Below are 22,605 nucleotides of genomic sequence, written 5' to 3'. Positions count from 1 at the left end.
AGACTACAAATCAACCTGCAATTATAACTGCACATAGCCTGCAGAGCGGTCCACCTAGATCCCCTGTGACAGACACGCACTGTGTGAAAACTGGAGGAAGCAATTATTCCACTCGGACAGGGGCCAAAGCTAAGAAAATGGAGGTTGAAGAAACAACATTCCCCTCTCTCTCTCTCTCTCTCTCTCTCTCTCTCTCTCCTCATGTTGGTTTCTGTGTATGGTAGTGCATTTCATAAATAAGCCAAGGACTAGGAGGATAAAAATAGGCCTTAAGTCACTGTTTTGTTCCCCCTTTTAACTTCAACAAGAGACTTTTAGTACCACTGAAATAACTTGTCATAACAAAGTAGCCCAGAAGCCATACAATCAATTTTCATCACATCAACTTCAGCCACACTGTGAGAATGTGATGTGATATTACAAATTGAGGCTTGTGTGCATGTGTGTGTGTAAGACGGACGGGAGAGAGAGAGAGAGAGATGGAAGGAAAGAAAGGGAGCAGACTGTAATGTATCAAGATTGTGACCTCCCCAATGCTATCAATTTCTTCTTGACCAATTCACCATTTAAACCTTAATTGCCTTAGTTTGATGTTCCATACAAATCATGTCACCATGTACTGGTTATACGATCTGGCACTTCTCGAAGCCACCAACAGAGGGTGTGACAGTTTGAACAAAATTCCAGATTAATTTGATTCTTTTTCACTAAATGTCTGTTAAAATATCTGTTAAGTGAAGGTTTTTTTTTTTTATTCAAAAACACACATGTATGTATTAACCACATACATGAATGAATCAATGTGTGAGTTAATCAAATTCCAGTTTCTAATACACTGAATCCAGGCTCAAAAGGTATTTCCTTTATAATATGATTCAGACTTAGTTGGAAAATAATCCAGATATATCTACTTTCACCTATTCAAGTATTTGCTTACTGCAACTTGACAGGAAATTGTATTCAGAAAAATAAATTAATCAATCAAAGTTATGATGATATGTTATTGTTATTAATGCAGTTGTTTGGCTAGTCTTTTGTCAATGTCCATCCTTGTAACGACATTTAAACTACACAAAGAATCAAAAGAGATAAAAACTGACTCCGCAGTGATAAGTTTTAAGAAAGAACCTCTCTACACCAATATGCCCCAAAGTTTATAATCACACACAAAAACCTCCTTTTCCTGCAAGTTCTCTCTGAAGTTTTCTGCTCCATTTTAAGAAAAGCTAAGGCTGAAAAGTAATGGGTGTTTTACTTTGCATGACTTTGAAGTGACTTTCATTCTTGCATAAACCACACATATATTCAAGATTTTCAGCAAAACATTTAAGAACTGAAAAAAAAAATATATCAACAGTACCATGTGAAGGTTCTGAGGCGGCATCTGGCTGTGGACAATTTTGTCTGTTAGTGGAAAATGGTGTAAAAACAGACATCTTTTTTTTCTTTTTTTTTTTTTTCTTCCACATCTTCAAGAAAGTGTTTGTGATTCTTTATGTGATTGCCATTCCATTAACACCAGTTTAACACCATTCTATTCACTCTGATTGCGTTGGCTCTAATTGAGCGCTAATTTGGCAAGAATCGGCATTAATTATGTTACACGTCATCTTAATTAGAGATCCCAGATGTATGAAGTCATGAGGCTGCTTGCAAGTGCACATAACTCATTAACACGTACCTTCAATGGAATGGTAAAGTGTGCATACTCGAGTGTGTGTGTGTGAGAGTGTGTGAGTGTGTATGTGTGTGAGCACTTGAAAGAAACGGAGGGAAAAAGAGGTGAAGGGGAGAGGGGAAGTGAGAGAGAGAGAGAGAGAGAGAGAGAGAGAGAGAGAGAGAGAGAGACTGAGTCAGAAAGAATTAGGGGAGAGAGATAGATCAGGGAGCAGTGTGAATGTGTCTGGAAACAAACGGATTCTTTTGCATGTGGATTTGTCTTCATCAAATGGCAACACTGCTTATGTAACCTGGCTCTGAATAGGACCATACTGTGTACTGATGCTCATTATGGTCTATGAAATCACTAGGATTCATCAGTCTGAGAGGTCCAGCATGTGAGAAGTCTGGCTATTCCTTCAGTAGGACTGAGGACTGCTGACAACTGCCACAGTGTGGGCTGCATTGCCCCTGCTTGTCAATCAGGCAACACTTAAACCCATTAAAGCAATTCTCCCTTGCTGACCAAAACCACAGTGCCCCCACTGCACTGCAGGTAAACCTAATGCTACAGAATGAACTATTACGTAAATACAAAGTCTTTTAAATAGGTCATTCAGCCATGGTTCTGTTCTTTGACTTGTGTCAATGAAGATATTCATTACAGAGCAGCACGAAAGCTGAATTATAATGGAGAAGACATCAAATAGCCTTTTATTTGTAATTAGGTGCCTCACTTCCTTTGAGCCCTGTGATGCTCTGCTAGTTTCCCAGAGCTGAGGGATTAGAGAAAAAGGAAATGGCTTCAGTCGTCTAATCTTCTCTGCCTGTCTACAGGAGCAGAAATGGGTCCTGGGAGAGAACTGCGTCTATACAGCTTACTCCTCTTTCTTCTCCCCAAAAATACTATTAATGTGGGTGATAATGTTATCACACACACACACACACACACACACACACACACACATGCACACATATGTGCAGGTGCATATATATTTCTCAGTATGTCCTACATAGATGCATGAGTGTGGAAAGTCACATACACACACACACACACACACACACACACACACACACACACACCCAGAGCAACTTCAGAAGGCCAAAACGGGGTGCTAAATGGAGTGGATGTAGCTTGCCTGCTGAGATATGCTATAGCCCGGTTTGTTTCTCTTTCAACGAACAGCAGGTATTTTAGACTAGCTCAAGATTCACAGAAAAAAAAAGGTAAAAGCAAAATAACACAGAACACAGGTTGCATGGCTCATAGCAAGATATCAATAGCGACATTTATCACTGGGAAGAGAAAAGTGTCATTATTTGATTCTGAGTGGAGACCACTCATACAGATGTGACCCCTACCCCCACCCACCACGCCCTGTGTGAGCATGGAATCCTCGCCTCCAGGAAAAAAAAAAAGGTCATACGCAACTTTATTCTGAAATTTCTTTTCCTTCACAGCACACAACCGTTCCCACTCCATAACAAGTATCTGCTGTGACGGTTGCTGAATCAACATCAACACTGCATTTCAAAAATGCGGTCCATATCAGCTATCTGAATTTCAAATTATATGTCTCAAGTTGAGTGCCAGGCAAACAAAAAGAGCCTGATTTTCTTTGCACTTGTTTGTGTTAAATATGGCACAAACAAACACAAAAGCACCCGAAAACACAAAAGGATTATGACTGGAGCCTCATATGACTAATTAAGTATTGCCGGCTCTACAAAAAAGAAAAAAAAATCTCTTTTTTTCTTTAAAGAGGCGATACAAAAAAGCCAGCTGGCAGTAATTCTGCTGCAGTCTTCAGAGGGCAAACTCCAAACACCTGATATAAAACCATCTGGTCAAGTCCTTTTCTTCTTTACTTAGAAAACATGGCCTGTATGCCGAGCAAACCTCTGGGCCAAAAATACTTCCCCAACTTGTCGGAGTATGTCAACTTAAAGAAAAAAAAAAAAAAAAAGCAAAGAAAAGACATACCTTAAAATGGTTGAGGTTCAAAAAAATGGAGTAAACATTTCCTAAGATGCGACTCGAGAAATCCTATCATGCCGAGCCTTCATGTTTCTATTCAGGTAAACTCCCAAGAGATAGCAATATAGTGAACTGCATGAGACTCTCAGAGCTATTCCTGTCAAACAGCAATAAATAAAGAGGCAATGTAGTTTCTAATTGGAATACAATAAAAAACACTGTTCTAAAATATGTTATGTATATGGTGCTTTTGGTGTGCTTCAGCCTCGCTTTCCAAAAGAAGAAAAAGGTTTTAAATAGCACAGTTAGTAGTATATGAATATGACCTTTGACCATGAAACCTCAAAACATACAAACCCCAGATCAAGAGAGCTACTGAACAAAATGTTGCACAAAATGACTAACGTTCCAACAATGTTTGCAAAAAAACTACATGGAAGTAAATTCTGCCATACTGCGCTCTTTTATTAGCATCACTTCTTTCAGCTCCAACTGCTTGAAAAAGTATCAAAAATAAATAAATGGTAATAAGTAATGCCATGTATGAAAGAATTTATCCCAATACAGCTGCATAACACAGACTCATACTTACCTACATCTATCAGAGGACAAGCAATTGCCCTGCATGTAACTGAGAAGCTAAAACAGGGACAATGTATAAATCCGCACATGTGTAAACCTCCAGCTGTGCATGCAAATGGATATTTTACCTGGAAGTGAGACATAGTAGGTTGATGTAAAATCGAGCAAAACTTACATATGTAAAGAAAACACACAGCTTTTTTGTTTGTTTGTTTGTTTTTTGTTTTTGTTTTACATAAAGTAAAGAAAAGAAAAAAGCTCATCCTCGTATATCCACATGGAAAACCTCACAGACAGGGTGTTTAAATTGATCAAAAATAGAAGAATGAGAACCCAGTCCTAAAAAAAAGCAAAGGTAAACTCATTGATTAATTTAGGCCATTGAGTTCAACACAATTAACAATGTAAAGCCAGAAAGCCTCTTTAAGTAGTAGTTGATTAATGATGTCCCCACTTTGTGCACAGAACTTTCTTCTGTGCCTCACATGATAAGAGAGGCTACTGAGCTGTCATCTGCTGCTGTGTTGTGACACAGTTCTTTGAGTGTATGGACCTCTTGTGTTCTCCTATACACAGTATTAATACATGGTTAGTTTGTTCAGTATTAATCAGTCTACAAGAGCATTACAACATAGAGACTATATGTGTCGTATTGCAATTCATTAAGCTGTTTATGCTGATTTTCTCCCTAACTAGAAGTAATTTAAGAATTTGTTGCGACTGGGATTAGATTAGTGAACTAACAGTGGCACAGAGGAAGAAATCTTTGCTTGTAAACGGAAATGTGGTAGGTTGCACCACATTTTGGACAAGAGTCTTTCACAATTTGAGATTTCCTGAAGCATAACAAGGAGGACTATGCCAAAATAATAGGCTACATAATGGATCCTGCTATAAATTATAATACATACTGTCTTACAGTGCCTACATATTCTTTAGGAAATAGTGAAAAACAACCCACTTGTCCGACATCAAGCAGCTTAAAAAGTAAATGTCTGGTGGGTGAGAACACAGTTATCTTTTCCAGAGGGAACATCCAAGCTCAGTGCGTAGCCAACAAATTCGCAAAGCACCGAAACAAGTTTGGAGGATCGCATGAAATATGGAGAGGGTGCTAGGCTGACACTTCTCACACCATTACCAGAGTAATGCAGGGAAAGGGAAAAAAAAAACAAGTCAGTGCTATTTCCATTTTTGGTTTCCTGGGAAACCATTTGGCACCTGGAATATTCCGGAGCAAGTGTGAGTGAAGCGTGATGTTGTGAATCACTAGTCCCTTACTTCAAAACACCTGCTGATGAGAGGAGCACACCTGGTCTATTGAATGGTCAACGGGGAGCGTAACCGTGCGTATGTATGTGTACTCACCTCCAACACCTTAACCTCACTAACTACATAAGAGACTCTCAAACAAACAGAGACACTGAGAAGACACTCTGCCCTGTTTAGGCAATGCTCACCAAAGCAAGTCCTTAGACTAGATACTATGCCGTATCATTTTAATGTTGTTCCATCCATTATGAAATGCTATTTGGTATTGTCTTATTCAATGTTATTTCACATATATTCCACATATTTCCATTTATTTATCTCCTTCACCCCAGGAGAAGTCCACGCCTTCGAGTGTGATTGCGTTTGTGTATTGGTTTGGGCTGTAAATAGTAACGATGAGGAATTGAAGTGTGTGTGCATGGGCACATGTTTGTGTGCATACATGCCTGTGCATGTGTGATTGTATTTTATACTTGTGACCGTGGGCGTGTGTGTGTGTGTGTGTGTGTGTGGGGAGTGGGCAAGCGGGGTGTGACTACATATGCACATCACTCAGATTAAAACAAACCTAGGAGGGCAAGCACACAAGGGAACTAGAGAACAAAAATGAGAGCTAAGAAAGAGAAATGTTAGAAAGTAACGAAGAATGGCATGAGACGTGAAAGGTTGGAAATGATGAGAAACAACCTGACCTAGTATTGTCAGCATTACAAAACATACAGCACTCAGAAATGCAGGTGTATGGACTGCATCAATATGACAACGGACTATTAATCTATGAGCGGCTATGTTATACAATGTACATTCATAACAATTCAATAGAGGCTTGAATTGTTGTGAATGTATATTATACCATACTGAAAATGCATTGTAATCCTCAGTGTATGGTGTTTTAAACATACGCTCTTACCCTTGGGTATAAAATTTCAGTGTGCTACACATTTAGATTTATTGACCCTAGAACATATTGGCCACTGTTAAATGAATTCATCATTCAAGCACTCCCTAAGTGCAGTGAAAGAACCCAGTTCTCTCTCACCTGAGTGTGGTACTAGATTTAAAAAAAAAAAAAAAAAACGTGGTAGAGACCAGAGGAAACACATACTCAGCTTTCTCCAGTCAGACGTGCTTGCGTGTGTAATTAATGAGGGATGCATTTAAAACCGAGTCATTTTGCTATGCTTTACTAATGATATCTAAATATAACTTCATTAGACTTCAGATACTTAGCAAAGAGGGTGCATTAGACATCTTTCACGATGGCGGCCATGCCCCTTAAATCTAGTGACTGTAGCCCCCCTGGAGATAGTACTCATTTATTTAAAACTGCAGCTAGTCAGGAAAGTGCTACCTCATCACAAAGCAATGACACAGATCAAAAAGACAGGCGTTCTGGAGAACCCAACTATGCTGTTTCTGTACTTCAGTACGAAAAAGGGAGAGAACTCATATTTGGTTCTCTGCGAGCCAGGTATCTGAGTAGATGCAGAAAACAGTTGAGCAAAGCTTGACATGACTCAGAGGCATCTTTATACAGCTCAAGATGGAGAGAGCAGAGAATTTAAAATGATGTTTTAGACTGTTCAGTTAATATTACTGAGTACCTAGACATCAAACTACACTTGATGTTTAAAAAAACCAAAAAAACCAAAAAAAACCTCATGTGGCAAAAAACTCATTTCATTCATTTTACTGCTTTGTTCTGTATACATTCCAGAAGATGGTGACTTATGGTATCTCAGAAAACACTACTACACTAGATACTGTAACAGAATATGTAAGGAAACTGGCCTTAGCTAATCAAGGGAATTTAACATACAGAGCAAGTGCACTTCTCATATTATTTACCAACCAATTTGCCAATTTTTCTTTTTTTATGTGAGATAGAAGCCGCAGCATTAATCTGCCGACTAGTGAATCCCCAACAACCCCCCCCCCCCCCCAAAAGACACACACACACACACACACACACACACACACACACAAACACACACACGCACATACACACTCACACACACATGCACAGACACGCACACACACAAACACACAAACACACACACACACACACAAACACACACACACACACCTACAGGGCATAGAGACAAGCTTGCTAAATGTCTTCATCTTTTTGGAGGTGCGATTAAAAGGAGTGAGCACTCTCTGTCCGACATCCTTCTAATGCAGGCACTTGTTTGATCAAAGCATGGGGGAGTGGACCTGCTGTGCAGGCTGATGGGAGGTGGGAGCGGAGCTAACAGCCTGTTAAAACCCTCTCTGACAGGGCAATGCTCCCCCTTGACAACTGGCCCAATCATGGCCAGCAAAAAAAAAAAAAAAAAAGAAATCCCTCTGTCCGCTGCCATAGTTGTTCTTTTTTCCCCACTGAATGTTGAAAATTATTCTCCAGGGCACTCTGTCATGTAGGGAAATGATTCATAATTGAGGAAACATTATTCAGGAGTACTGTTTTAAGAGCCGTTTTTCAAAGAAACTAAAACACATTAACGGCGCTTCGGAGCTTCTGCTGACTGGAGGGCAATGCTTAAGGGCCTTAGATGGCATCATCTGAAGAGAAGAGAAGAGAAGAGAAGAGAAGAGAAGAGAAGAGAAGAGAAGAGAAGAGAAGAGAAGAGAAGAGAAGAGAAGAGAAGAGAAGAGAAGAGAAGAGAAGAGAATAAGGTTCCGTGGATACAGAGCTGTTGTATGGAAATTTATGGAAGAGCGTCTCCTCCTACAGCTGACAGTATTTAGTTCACTGCTTATATCTGCTGGTTTGGATGGGGTCTCTTTGGGCCTTGTTGCCCTACATCATGATGTTCAAAAAAATGAAGGAGCATTGGCTAGAGCTGGGCTGTCGGTTTGTGAAGCACCCGCGACCCACGGGGCTCTCCATCAGTAATGCGTTTATGAAAATGAGAGGTTCTGCACATGACAAATCACTGTAATTGATCACACGGCCATCCATCATGCTTAAGAGCCCCTCCTCTGAGAGGCTGTGCACTTGAGTTAGAGCGCTTAAGACAAGCATTCTCCCTCTCCCTCACCCCCCCCTCTCTCTTTTTGCTCTTCACCCCCCACAATCTGTCTCTCTTTAAATGCTCTACCCCTCTCTGCTATCTCCCTCACTTCAACTTTTTCTTTTTTCCTCCCTTCCTCACAGGTCACCATTCTATCTCTCCTTGCCTACATTTATCCATCTTTCTCTCTCTCTCTCTCTCTCTCTCTCTCTCTCCCACTCACTCTCTTTCGCTCTACCGCTTTTATGATATATATCACAGATAAGAAAAGTAAAGCGGAAATGCAGCAAAATGCCCGTCCAAGGGCAAAACGGGTATCTCATTATTTTTCACTCAGTTGCTAGGACAACAGGAGGTTGACTGACAGTTGGAAAGTTCCAGTGAGCTGAGCCATGTGTGCTGTGCAGTGAGAGGACACAGATGGGCTTTTGCTCTCACTTCACATTTTTTGCTGCTTATGATTATGTGATCTGATGCAAAACCAAGCATGCTCAGAGCAAACTCTATTGCACTGTCACTCTGAGGATTAACAGTGGCATTGACACTACACACTATAGCACATCACACAAACACACACGCACACACACACACACAGACAGAGACAGACACAGGGAGAGAGAGGGAGGGAGAGAGAGAGAGAGAGAGAGACAGACAGACAGACAGAAAGAGAGGGAGAATGACTTGCGACGATCATATGAAAACAATAACAAAAATTATACACATGCCAGTTGAAATAATACATTCAAATGCTCTGCCTGTGTCTTCATGATGAATCATCTCAGAATATACGACATCAGCTGAAGCACAGTGGCAAGAGCTATAGGGAGGGAAAAATAATCCTAATAAAATGTTGACATTAAATATTGATCCTTGTGTGGGCCAGGCTTTGCTGTACTCTTGCCAGAAGAGTGAGTGGGCCACATCCCCGCCTCCACATACCAGACTAACTCACACCAATAGCGGCTTCATCTCTGGTAATGAGCCAGCAAATGAAGAGAGACTCTGAACAGAACAGTACTATGAATAGCTTTTTATCCAGCTCTCTTTTAAAGGGGCAATATACTACACCAAGATACTAGATGTGGCCTCAAGAACATATACGTCCCCTGAGGCAGAATTTTTAGGTTTTCAGGTTTTCAGGTTCAGTTTTTTTTTTTTCCTTTTTTTCTGTTCAAAAGCCATTTTGGTTAAGCTGAGTGCACTCTATCAATTAAAAGACCAATTACATCCTATCATGCCTTCAAAAAAGAATCAGTCAAGATATGTTCGGCACATCCGGTGGAAGCCGAGAGCTTAGCAGTTCATCTGGCCTAAATAAACAGTGCCTTTACCTCATAGCAACCTCACACCAGCAAAGATCATCTCAGGTTTAGCCCAGTATGTCCCTGCAGAGAGAGATTAGTGCAGTGGCATGACAGGAACATGTGGACCAGTGTAACTCCTGCTCTGACGGTCAAATGGCTGGAGAAGTATTCACAAAAAAACTATTTACTAACTTGAAAAGGTATCTGAATATTGGAGACCTCTCCAGCGTGACTCAAGAGAAGAATACTCAGGGAGCTTTTACAGACATAAATACATTCATTAAGAAACCATGTTAGCGCTCTTAAATGGATGAGTAATAAAAGGAGACCACTCGATATTATCTTATATAACTGTGCGACACAGAAAAGAAAAAAAAAAAAAACAGCTACACTATAAATGCTCTAAGTGTACAGCGCTAAAGTGACTTCTAAGCTGCATTTCTGATCTCTTTATGGTTCTTGATCGAGAAAGATCATTAGCATTAGTCCTCGATATCACCTACAGGGTCATTTCCTGCTCTGATCCATTACAACATCACGATGAGTCTGCCTTTAATTATCGACATTTTAATTCAAAAATAAAGCCATGCTCCATAAGACAATCGTAAAATCCTCCAAATTCATTTGGGGAATAATGTATGTTTTTAACAGTCCACAATAGGGGATGAGATCATTAAATTTAAGAGGTCTTAAAGACAATGAAATTGAAACTGACCTCTTGTACCCTTTCTGCACAGTGATGAGGGCTTCAAAGACCAGATAGAGACATCCAGCTGTGCAACGGAAGCAGCCAGAGATTAACTGCCATCTCAACCAGGATTGGCTATTCATCTGTAAGCTGATAAACACTTTGAAAATGATTTCAAAGGCAACTCAACAGCATATTTGTGTCAGTGTACCAAGAGCACAATAAATGCCTATAATGGAATTACCTAAGGCCGTGAATTAAGATTGGAATTAGGATTACTGTTGAGGTAGGGGAGTAATCACAAATGGCCAAACCGCATGCAATTGCAAGTTAATGATTTTTTTTCTCTCTCTCTCTCTTTCCATTTCTAATGCACGGTAAAATTATCTGCCATGACCAGGTATGGGTTTCCACTACCAAAGGCAATACTCAAAAGTCTCTTAAGTCAGCATTTTCAACATCAATTTATCTTCATCTCCTCTTAAAGGTGAACCACTGGGGAATTAAAACTCCAGTGGGAATAAACTGCAAAACCCAAAGACTTCCATTCTCCCACACTTCCTTTTGTACGAATACTTTTCAGGTTGTAGTATGTGTTATAATTGCTTAGGCAAAAGCCATGATGAAAAAGATGCATGTTCTATTCTTTTCTTTATTCCAGATGAAAAGTACAGTAAGCTGGTTGAACAGCTGATGGTCCAGACTGAGCGGGTCTGCCTACATGAGACAGTGCAGGTGAGCATTTTTAAATGGCGCTGCATAACAAGTCTAATCTGGAATGAGTTTCCCGAAAGTATTGTAGAGACTGAGATGATCGTAAGATCACTTTTAAACTCAACTGTGAATTTACGAGATGGTAAATGTGGCGTTTTATTTCGATTCACTTACGCACTCCCCAGTCCACTCATAACTGATAATGTGACACTTTCGGTTCTGGGCCTGATGAACAACTTTGTTGCACAGACAGTGCCTTCTAACCACAGCTTATTAAACCAGTATTTACTTATATATTCATTAAATTCATATTATTATTTACATGCTGAACATCATCAGCTTTTCTGCATACTACGTAAAACTACAGATAACATATAATATAGAAACTTCATTTATTTCAAATTGAGGTAAATCACTGTATAATAGTAAATCACTGCGTAGTAAAATCACTGTTACATTCTGAAAAAATTAAGACTAGTGGGATGATGCCACCAGCTGATTTCACAACAGTCTTAATGCATTCCTGTTTTAAATGAACATTAATTGGATTCAATGTGCCCCACTTGACAGGTGACATGTAATCCACAGAGCTGTTAAATTTAATCAGAGGTGCTGTCTGCACTGTCCAAGTTGTTAACAAGTTCAAACAAGTCCAAACCTGTACGTCAGCTGTAAAGACAGTACCGTCTAAACCGTGGGCCAAAATTCTCTCCCTCCTTCATTTATTTGAAACAAGGTCTTCTCCAGCGGCTTTATCCTTGAATGACTCCAGCTACTGACGATGCTGCACCAAAGGCTGTCTTCAAATCCATCTGCGACAGTCAAAGACTAAGCAAAGCAACAGCATCTGAAGCTATTAATTGGGTCCCCACTTCACATGTATTGCATACAACAACCTGCATAAATTTCACTTTAAGGGGACATGCAGGAGGCTTAGATTGGGTCCCATGCCACTGGATGAGTTCAAAGAGTTTTAGACACAGTGCATGAATCCCTAACTCCCACTTATAATCCAATCCATACGCGCCAGAAGGCTTTTTCTCCTATCAACCCCCAAATAATGCCACTATAATAGTTAACCAGGGGGGCATCATTCTGGATGTGATGGCAAAATGCCTGGAAGTACGCACAATGTATGGGCCAGTTCTGTAGTACGCCAAATATCTATAGAACAGCACTTAAGAGGTGGCAGTTTTTTTTTGGGGGGGGGGGGGGGGGTTGAGTGGCATACCTGATGACCCTAGTGGCAATGACACAGAACGTCCAATAGGAACACTTCAGCCATGTGCATCTAAATATGCAAAACGAGGAGGACTGCATCACTGGCATGTGGAAGCTGTGGTTCCACTGTATACACAAGTCATTTGGGGATCCGCAATTGCAATACCCATGTGTTCAGTTACTGTCATTACTGCAACACCGCAAAAAAAAAACAAAACCGCTACTAAACTGTCTGAAGCACCTGTCTGATGAGAGGATGGAGCACACGTGGAAAAGACTGCAGACGAGGATGTTGTAGGGAATGCCAACGCTCCACTGGAGAGGCGGCAAGAGAGTCAAAACCAGGCTGATCTTAAGCTAAACTTACGCAACTAAATGCCTACATTTTCAGTTAAAATGTTTTGCCTTATTTGAGAACATATCAGGTTTTCTGTTCAAATAAATATGTCTTTTCTTACCTGTCATGAGTGAGTCATTCTCCTATCATGAACCATGTCTGTTCAGATGTCACTATAATCTTACAGTCGTATATCAGCACTATTTGTTATTTAGAGTTTAGTGCGATAACAGTAAGTCTTTAAATGCCAGCAAATCTAAAACCTTTCACACTTGCATACATGACAATTCTCAGTTTTGCTGACCTTAAAGAAAAGCCCATAATCACCATAGTGATAATGAGGAATAGGGCACACAATCTATAATTCTGTCTTCAAATGTGTTAGAAGGATTCATGTCTCATAAACTGTGGACTATGGTAACATGCATAATAGCTTCCTGGTCAGTTTCCTAAATGAGATTCAAAATACTGACAATTCAAATGTCCACAATGTGAGATTCAACTAACCATGTACCTCCATACAAAGAAAAAAAACAGCATAAAAATTCCCTTTGACAAACATTGATACAGCACTTTATTATGCCATCCTGAATGTAATATGAATGAGCAGTTATGTGATATTATGGAGAATGTGCCACAGAGGACCACACGTCCAGCGTTTCTAAAGACTTAGACAATTAAGACACTTTATTGTAAAAAAAAGTATGTAGAAAAGAGGTGAATAAAGTAGGACTCCTGAATCCCAAAGCTCTAGCTCAGTCTGTTTTTATGAACAATTCTGTTTGAACTGAATGATGATACAACTTTTTTATTCATAGACTTTTTAAATATTATATTTCCTTCAAAATGCATTTTTTACATATACTATCCCATTCATCTGCTAATGTTATAAAACACACATCTCATACTGTTTAAACTTGGAAACTGGCATGCTGATGTTAGGTGACTGACTGTCTGGGTTTTTAAAAATACTACTGTGGAGATGTGGTTCACAGCAACACCAGCTTGAAAAAAAAAAAAGTAAATAAAAAATTAAAAAGTGATTTGGGAAACACTCTTAGACATGCTTCTTTTTCGGTTATGCCTAATCGTAAAGTGGCTTGTTAATTTGAAAGATCCTTCATCATCACCAGAAACTCACCCCTGGTTGTTTTGTAAACAGCCTCAGGGAAAGAACATCACATAATCTGAGACAGCAGTGGAGGCTCCTGGCTCTCTGTTCTCATCAGTTGTTCCTATCAGCTGTTCTCCTCACTCTCTGTTCTCATCAGCTGTTCTCCTCACTCTCTGTTCTCATCAGCTGTTCTCCTGGCTCTCTCTTCTCATCAGCTGTTCTCCTCACTCTCTGTTCTCATCAGCTGTTCTCCTGGCTCTCTCTTCTCATCAGCTATTCTCCTGGCTTTCTGTTCTCATCAGCTGTTCTTCTCACTCTCTGTTCTGATCAGCTGTTCTCATCAGCTGTTCCCCTCACTCTCTGTTCTCATCAGCTGTTCTCCTCACTCTCTGTTCTCATCAGCTGTTCTCCTTACTCTTTGTTCTCATCAGCTGTTCTCCTCGCTCTCTCTTCTCATCAGCTCATGCTAAAACCAGAGAGCACTATTCTTGCATGGCCAAACTGTTTAAATTGTCATATTCACTTTATTTCTCAACATCTGATATACTTTACTTTTCTGGATGAGATAATGATTAGTCAGTAGTCATCAGTCCCTACAGAGCTATTTTAAAGCTTTGAATCCCTTCTTCAAATTAAGCAAAGGTTATTGTTAGCACCGTCTCCTATCCTCTATGGCCTGACAAATTTGGGAATTCATAAGAGCGAGAGAACAATAACAGGCTTTACCAGGTAACACTCTTCTATAGGAGATCTAGATTTCTGCAACCATCTTCACGTCTACCACTTTACCTCAGTTATATAATCCCTGCTTGCCATAACAATTTTATCTGTGCCAGGAATGAACATGCTGACATTTCACTTCAGCTACTGCTATTAAATTCATCGAGGTGCTAATCTACCCATCTGACAGGCGCAGGAGATAGGATCACACACTGTGATTTTCAGCTGTTGATCATTGTCTTATTGCTGTCTAAGGCATCTGAATAATCTACACGCAATCAGGAACTGTCTCTGTAATTGGCAGGTCCGTTTAATAAAATATCAAAAGAAGCAACACTTCCAATTTCAATTTAATTCAGAGATGATCTGAATGCACAAATAGAAATGTTTGCAGCATAGCATAATCACCTCTTTAATCACTGTCAGTCCCTTAACTTAAAAGAAAAGTATGAGTATATGAAAACATGAAATAAAATTCCTAAACAAGAGACTGGATTTGCTATTGTGGGAGAGATAACTCTTTACTGAAATTAGCCTTTAGAGAACCTGGACCTAGTTTAGTTGAGGGGGGGTGGGAGGGTGTGTGTGTGTGTGTGTGTGTGTGTGTGAATAATCACCAGCAATCAGATGGCAGTAAATTGTAAACAGATTGCCTGACCTTTGACCTGTATCTGCAGGCAGCCAGTGCATTAACAAAGTGAAATGAGCTTGATTTTAATATTCCCTCTGATAAATAATGTTTATTAGTACACAATCTTCTCAAAAGCACAATCTATTCCATGGTCTCTAATTAATCATTCCAATGTCGATATGATGGAAAACAATTTTACGAAACACACAATGTACTATTAACTCAGCATGACGAACCATCTTGTTTTTTTGTAATAGATAAATGCAAAAATTGCTAGACTGTGTGTTAATACATTGAAGGGGGATGGGGGGCCGGCTGACGAGTGAGAGGGAGAGAGAGAGAGACAAAGAGGGAGAGAGAAAGATAGAGAGCAAGGGGAGATTTAAGAAAGAAAGAACAGAGATTAAAGAGGGCTGTCATATAAATACACGTTCGCTATCATAGAAATATTATCTTGTGTCTGTTAGTGTGAGGAGAGGTACAGAAGGGCCAAAGGTTGTCATTAGGATGTCTTCATCCATGATGCGTTCGTCACAGGCACTGTAGCGTAGCCGGTAGTGTGGGCTGAGTTCACTAGTTCATGTTTGTGGGGTGCACAGACAGTAAACCAGTCTCCTCTGGCTTTAGTCCACCTTTGACATTCACTGTAATGATCTAAAATCAGCACACGCTTTTATAGCTAAATTTAACCATTCACAATCCTCAGTTAAAGGTTTGCCGATGGAAAGTGTGACCTGAAAAATGACTCAATTACTATGTCTAAAGAGAACAAAAGGGGACTTTACAGCTTCAGTTTTACTTGTCAGCAACATGAAGACTACAGGTTATTGATTAAATGTACCTACAATAGCTTTGGACATTAGTTGAGTGCACCTGTTCATGCACAGTGCCCTTAAATGGAGAATACATCAAGCCCAGGCCATGGCAATGACAAGAAATCATTAATTCTGTGTCACCTCGAATTTTGACATAAAGGCCTTAAAGTTCAACCTTAAATATTTCAGCAGCCTTCAACAGATCGAGGTACTAGATTGGAACACATTCTAATGTCCAATTAAGCCAAATCAGTTGTAAACAGGGTAACTGACCACGGTATACAAGCGAGAGAAAAAAACATATCGTTTGCTGCATTTCCAGAAGCTTTTGTATTTCAATTTGAAATTTCTGATAGAATGATTACAGTAAAACGGTGACATCCACTTTCTGAATAATACATAATACAACATCTGTGTGAACTAGAAAATCATTTTTACATTCACTTTTACCACCTGCTGTGTTTGCGTGTATTGATGTTTCATAACTACCAATCATCAATTAAACTTTAATTTGATGAACTCACAAAAACAGTCCACAAAAGATATACCTTGTGACAAAGTGCGAACAACACTTTTTCAGTGTAGGCGCTGCATACCACTCTTTCATAAAAAAAAAAAAAAAAAAAAAAACGTTTCTGAAGAAGGGCCAGTAAAGGATTTCTCGAGAATTCTCTGAAATTCTTACCTGTAACAGACAGTTCAGTGGTTCTCCGCACCACAAAGCTTCCAAACTGTAATTCACATGTATAATTTCCTATGTCATCTTCCCTCACTTCCCGGATGGAGAGAGTGTCTTTCCTCCTGATGATGCTTTGCCTCCACTGTTTAGACTTGCATTCCTTTGGGAAGAATAAACAACATTACAGATAGAAACATACAATGATCAAGCACATGCATTTCATTCTATAGACAGCTTCATAGAGCTTCTACATGTAGGAATGATGAATAATATCATCAGAAAGGGGCATTTAAAACAAACAAACAAACAAACAAAGCATGACAGTTTTGCAAGAAGTACTAATGTCACACATATGAACAGAAGCTTCTGTGAAGACTTCTCAAAATGCTTGTCTCAAAAACTTCTTAAAATGCTTGTCAATCATGTTTAATACTTATTAATTTTCTCCTTGATGAGCAGATGAGTTCATTAGGATAGCCATGGACTGTGAAAGGGGATCCTGGAGCAGTGATGCCTGTGAATTCTGACAGCCCCGACTATCTCTCTCCCTCTCTCTCTCTCTAACACACACACATACATACATACACACACACACACAAACAAACATGCGCACACACACACACATAAATACACGCACTCACACACACATAAATACACGCACTCACACACACAAACACACACATGTGCACGCGTGCACACACACACACACACACAAACACTTACATTCACACACACCCTCCCTGATGGTCTCCAAAACTGGAACACTGTAGGTTCCAGTCCACCTGCGTTCACAGAAACTGAATTCAATCAACCCCACTCCAGAGCGGTGCAAATAACTAGGGGGTTCCTGGGCCGAAGTCATTATCCATCCTTTTAATTCAATTCACATAGAAACTGAAGAAGCACTGTGGCCATCTAATCCGACACTCATCTACTTTTGATGAATTGGCCCGGGCTCCCCTCGCCTACTCTGTCAGTCTGCAGTTACCCGTGGGCAGCCGACAGAGGACAGGGATGAACTCAACAGAACTTTTCAGAGGACATAAATGCCTCAGGACATGTGAGGTAGTGCAAGGAAAACTTCATTTTACTCCTCCCCTGGCAATGATTTTTGTACATTGCACATAAATCGCTTTCACAACACATCTAAATATAAATCCACTTATTCCCAGTGTTGGGGTGAACTGAGGAGGGGTGCACTGTGGAGTGTCATTAAAAAGGAGAGCTTTCCTCTACCCTCAAACCTCAAGCAAGCAGGTAACCATTTATTCATGAGGCCGCAAAGTCTTTTTAGTCGCTGTTTTATCGACACTCTACTTATTTGACTCAAATTAATATGCAGGTTCATTAAAAGTCCATTAAAATTATTTTAATTGATGAGTTAACACTTTATTTTCAAACACAGTACCTGCGTGTATAAACAAAGCTAACTTGTGCTTGTTAGTTTTTTTGGGGGGATTTTTTTTTTTTCTTTTGCTTCCTCTGTACTATCAGGGGATCAGCAGAGATTGATGTGAATGAATTTGCCTTTGCCAAAGACACCCTCATTTCTGTCTGCTGAGTTGCATCAGGTTATGGATGCGTAAAATGGCTGTTTTCCGCAGCACATTGCCCAAAGACAGTGAAGTAATTTAGAGAAACCTCTCGCTGGAGACAGCACAAAAAATCCAGGTCAAGTAGGTAAAATCTAGGCCATACTCAAATTTCACACATGCATGCATTTGCCAAACTTTTGCACTTTTTTTTGGGGGGGGGGGGGGGGGGGGGGGGGGGTTGTAACATTTCAAGCATATGTTTCTTTATTAAACAAGACATTGTAAATAATTGCTTAAGGAACCTGTTAACACTTTGTAATGTACTGGTCATGAATGGGACGCCATAAATTATCCATCTGTCCTTAAAACAACATTTACTTTATGAAATATCAGTTATACTGCCATGAGCACAGGTAATAGTCCCCTCTGGCAGCGATGATGCATGGCCTTTTGTAGAGCTTACCTTGTACCACACGATCTCTGGGTCCTTGCCTGGTTGGATGTAGTCATCTATGTCTGGGCAGATGATCTCCTTGCTTTTGCTTAATTCTGCCTTTTCGAAGTATCTCATTTTGGAGTTGTAGCAAAGGTCTGAGTCATTTTCTGCCACTGTCAATGACATGGACACTTTCATACAATATGTGGAATTTCTGTAAAAAAAAAAAAAAAAGAAAGAAAAAAATGGAAAAAGAAAACAACATAATTACCTGTATTGTTACAGAAACATTAATACACTACTTAGGAACAGAAGGATATTGTTTCAGAAGATAATGAGACAAAATTGCAGTCTGAGATGAATGAATTTTTATTTGTTTGTTTTTTTCTCTTTTAAGATCTAAAATGGGAATACACACACACACGTACATACATACATACATACATACACATATTTATATTTTTATATATATATATATATAAATTACAAATCACCTGCCAACAAAGAAATTCATTCCATGCATCATTCGCCAACAATGCTTTGTTTATATGCCCCATAGCACTTGGACAACACCAGTCACCCAAAAATGAAATGCGGGCATGAGGCCCATTTTTCACGTTAGTTATAATGCCTCTTTCAGCAACTTTACAATGCAGCTGAGAGCAGTTACCACTACAATTGGATTTATTGGAAAACAACTCCCAGAACACAAATGTGAGTAAAACCAAACACAGCACAGAACGGACGAAGGCCTGGTGAGAAGAAAGGCCCTGAGTAACCACAGAGCCGTTGTAATGAAGTTCTTCTGGTGTAGATTATGGGGGTAATCTGGTTCTCTAACAGGTCCAGGCTACAGGGGTAATTGCATCTGTTCTCTGGGTCATGATACAGCCTTCTCTGTGTTCAAAAAAGCTGTATCTATTTTTACAGTCCTCCATGAATATCCTATTCACATACACAACAGCACAGGTGCCTCGTTGCTATACCATAATGACCACTCCTAACATGTTTATCCATAATAACAAAGTGAATGAAAAGCACACCAATATTTATGTTCTGTATAGTTACCAAATATAAGGTTCATATCAAGAGCATAGCCATGGGGCACTGTTGTGTAGCTGCATTATTAGGCCACGTTTGAGAATAGAATTCGTAAATTCTTAAATGACATTCCTCATGATTACCAGATTCATAGAAGTATTGTAACACCTTCCCTGTGTTACTACTAAAATATGGTCCCAGGTATTATTACACACATGACAGCATTATAACACTGTGTATAGTTTCTCTGAAAGAGGCAATGGGCAGAGTTCATTTAATCATTTCTGACATTCTCAAAATATCAACACACACACACACGCACACACACACACTCACACTAAATAAAAAAAGATAACATATAATAAAACACATCAAAAATTCTATGATTTTTCTCCTCACTGCAGTTTATGCTGTCTGGAGCATTTCTGGAGCCCATAGAAATGCATTGTGTTTGCTCATCCATTTAACTATGAATACGAATGATGAACCTGGTCATCTCAAATGATCTGTGAATAAGGTTAAGAAACAGCGAGAAAAAAGCTGGACAGGTGAATGAAAAAGGGAAAGATGAAGCTAATGCTTGACGGCAGTACTGATCGTCAACACGAGCAAAGATTGATTGAGCCCTTTGTTTTCACATATTATGCAGATACAGTGCAAGCCGGCAGAAAATTACTTGCCAGAATTGATATTCTATAACTGCTTGGATATGAAAAAAAAAGTGCGGTAAAGGGGGAACTAATTAACATGAAGCTGGACTTGTGTGTTTAAATGGAAGCAGGTACTACCTAGCAGTAGCTACCTAGCACCAATAGCCTTGGAACACAACTTTACTTTATGTCATCTCTTGTTAATAACCTGACCAATCCTGTGTCTGTGAGACTAGTCAATAACTTCACATAGTCTGCCATACGACTCAAAAAGCTTGAGAGAATTTAAGCAGCAAATATGTCTCAAGCCACTGAGCAGCAAAAAAATTCAATCATTGCGTTCACTTCCTCAACCATAAGCAAGCTCACTGCTCGCTTGAAGAAGACGATTGTCAGCAACTATGTGATTAGCAAGCAGGTGGAGGTATGGACTGTACTTTGCTTGAGTGATCTTTGGGCAAGAGCGCATGAACCACTGAAATCAATAGACAGGACTATTGACTGGGTAAAACTCTGTTACAAGCGAATGAAGAAAACCAGAATCCAATGATCAATTGATCTGATCCCAGCATATGCTTTCACCAATATATTGCTAACTGGACTGTCACCATAATCTGAACTCAGCAGAAAAGCATATGTTACTATGACTGTCTGAGTATGACTCAGATGGTAGAAGAGGAGAAACATGCATTCTGGCTTGCAGCAGCCATTTGCATGTATGAGTCCAATTAGCAAAGGCTTTCAGAAAATCCAGTGGGCAACAATCTGGAGAAAACCTAGTTAAACTCGATGAATAAAAGAAAAAAAGAAAAAAATAACTAAATGCTCTTAATTCATCATGCAAACAAACTTGCTGCTTAGCATTACAGCAAGCACTAGTCAAACACGCCGAGTTGACCAAGTTAAGCTTGCTGTCAGCTTAAGTGGGCCCATTTTATGAGGTGAGGATGCAAATGCGACATGATGTGCAGATTATCAGAAACAACTTGCAGCAGATGGACACCTGTGCAAATGAGATCCCCAGAGCCCTCTCCCTGTTAAATATTCTGGGCAGTGCGGATAAACCTGCCCAGTGGGAGAATGGAATTGTGTCAGCTGTAGATGAGTGATGGATGGACAAGGCCAACCTTTTGTCCTACAATGCCTTTCCTACGTTTCTCCCCATCTTTCAGAGCCTGTTTTGTCTCTTTTTATCTCAGTCAGACCGAACAGTGTCTGAAATGCTCAGCGAAAAAAGAAAAACAATTTGTTCTGGGGGACTGTGGACTAGACAGAAATGGAATAATTGTGATAATTCCAAATAATTGTCATAATTTTAATATATGTGTGTGTATGTATGTATGTGTGTGTATGTATGTGTGTGTATATATATATATATATATATATATATATATATATAGATAGATAGATAGATAGATAGATAGATAGATATAGATATAGATATATACATTTTTTTTTCTTTCTGTAACAGATGTCTGTTTCTGCTAGAGGGCAATGGCAGTTGAATTGGTGACTCAGACATGTCCCATCCACTGACAGCTCAGCTATAAAGTTTAAACAGCTTGGGGCTATCCAGTGAGTAACAGCTCACTAAGAGATAATACTACTGAAATGTGTGGTGTGTATCTACGCATACATGTGTCTATGTACCACATGAACGTAATGTTTGTGTATATGAATGCTCAGACTGCAAGACCAACCGTATCCTGCTATTGGTAAATCCCCCTTAAATCCCATTGTAATGGAATGGTTAAGTACCACAGGTTTCTAGGGCATCCTTTCCCCTTCAGGCATGGTCATGAATACAGTGCTCAGCATTTAAAACTTTAATTTGACGGACTTCTGACAGACCAGCCCCAACGTCCATCAGAAGGCATGGAATGCAATGTGAAATAAAGGAGACATCCATATTCATGAGTAGCTACAGAAGTCGTTAGATTCTAAGTGCTTAGTTACCTTGGTGAGGTATAAAAAACCCACCTCATTATCCTCCATTGTTTGGGGAAAAACTGTTAAAATTTAAGTGCTACTCACATTTCAGTAGGACAAACATTTTAATAAACTAAACGTAACAGATTTGACTGCCATTAACTCATCCTCAAATGTGACAGATAATATGGTTCTTATGATGTACATGCTCCAATTTAATATTTACATTCAGCAAGGGGGCTTTTGCTTTTCCCAAGTGCTGACAAAATAAATCATATGTGGT

At 39.6% G+C, this 22,605-nt stretch overlaps 1 protein-coding gene across 1 annotated transcript in view; it reads right to left on the bottom strand.

The window, feature by feature from the left end:
• Nucleotides 1-22,605, bottom strand: part of il1rapl1b (interleukin 1 receptor accessory protein-like 1b) — a 184,665-nt gene that overhangs the window by 84,947 nt on the left and 77,113 nt on the right. Inside the window, exons 3-4 of the mRNA XM_030771900.1 lie at nt 18,730-18,916; nt 16,738-16,891 (exon numbers count right to left, since the gene is read on the bottom strand). Coding sequence (XP_030627760.1) covers nt 16,738-16,891; nt 18,730-18,916 — 341 coding nt within the window. The remainder of the gene's footprint in view (nt 1-16,737; nt 16,892-18,729; nt 18,917-22,605) is intronic.

This window comes from Chanos chanos, chromosome 4 (assembly GCF_902362185.1).
Source record: "Chanos chanos chromosome 4, fChaCha1.1, whole genome shotgun sequence".
NCBI classification, from domain to species: Eukaryota; Metazoa; Chordata; class Actinopteri; order Gonorynchiformes; family Chanidae; genus Chanos; species Chanos chanos.
Note: the sequence above shows the minus strand (reverse complement) of the source record. Positions and strands in the feature narration are given on the sequence as shown.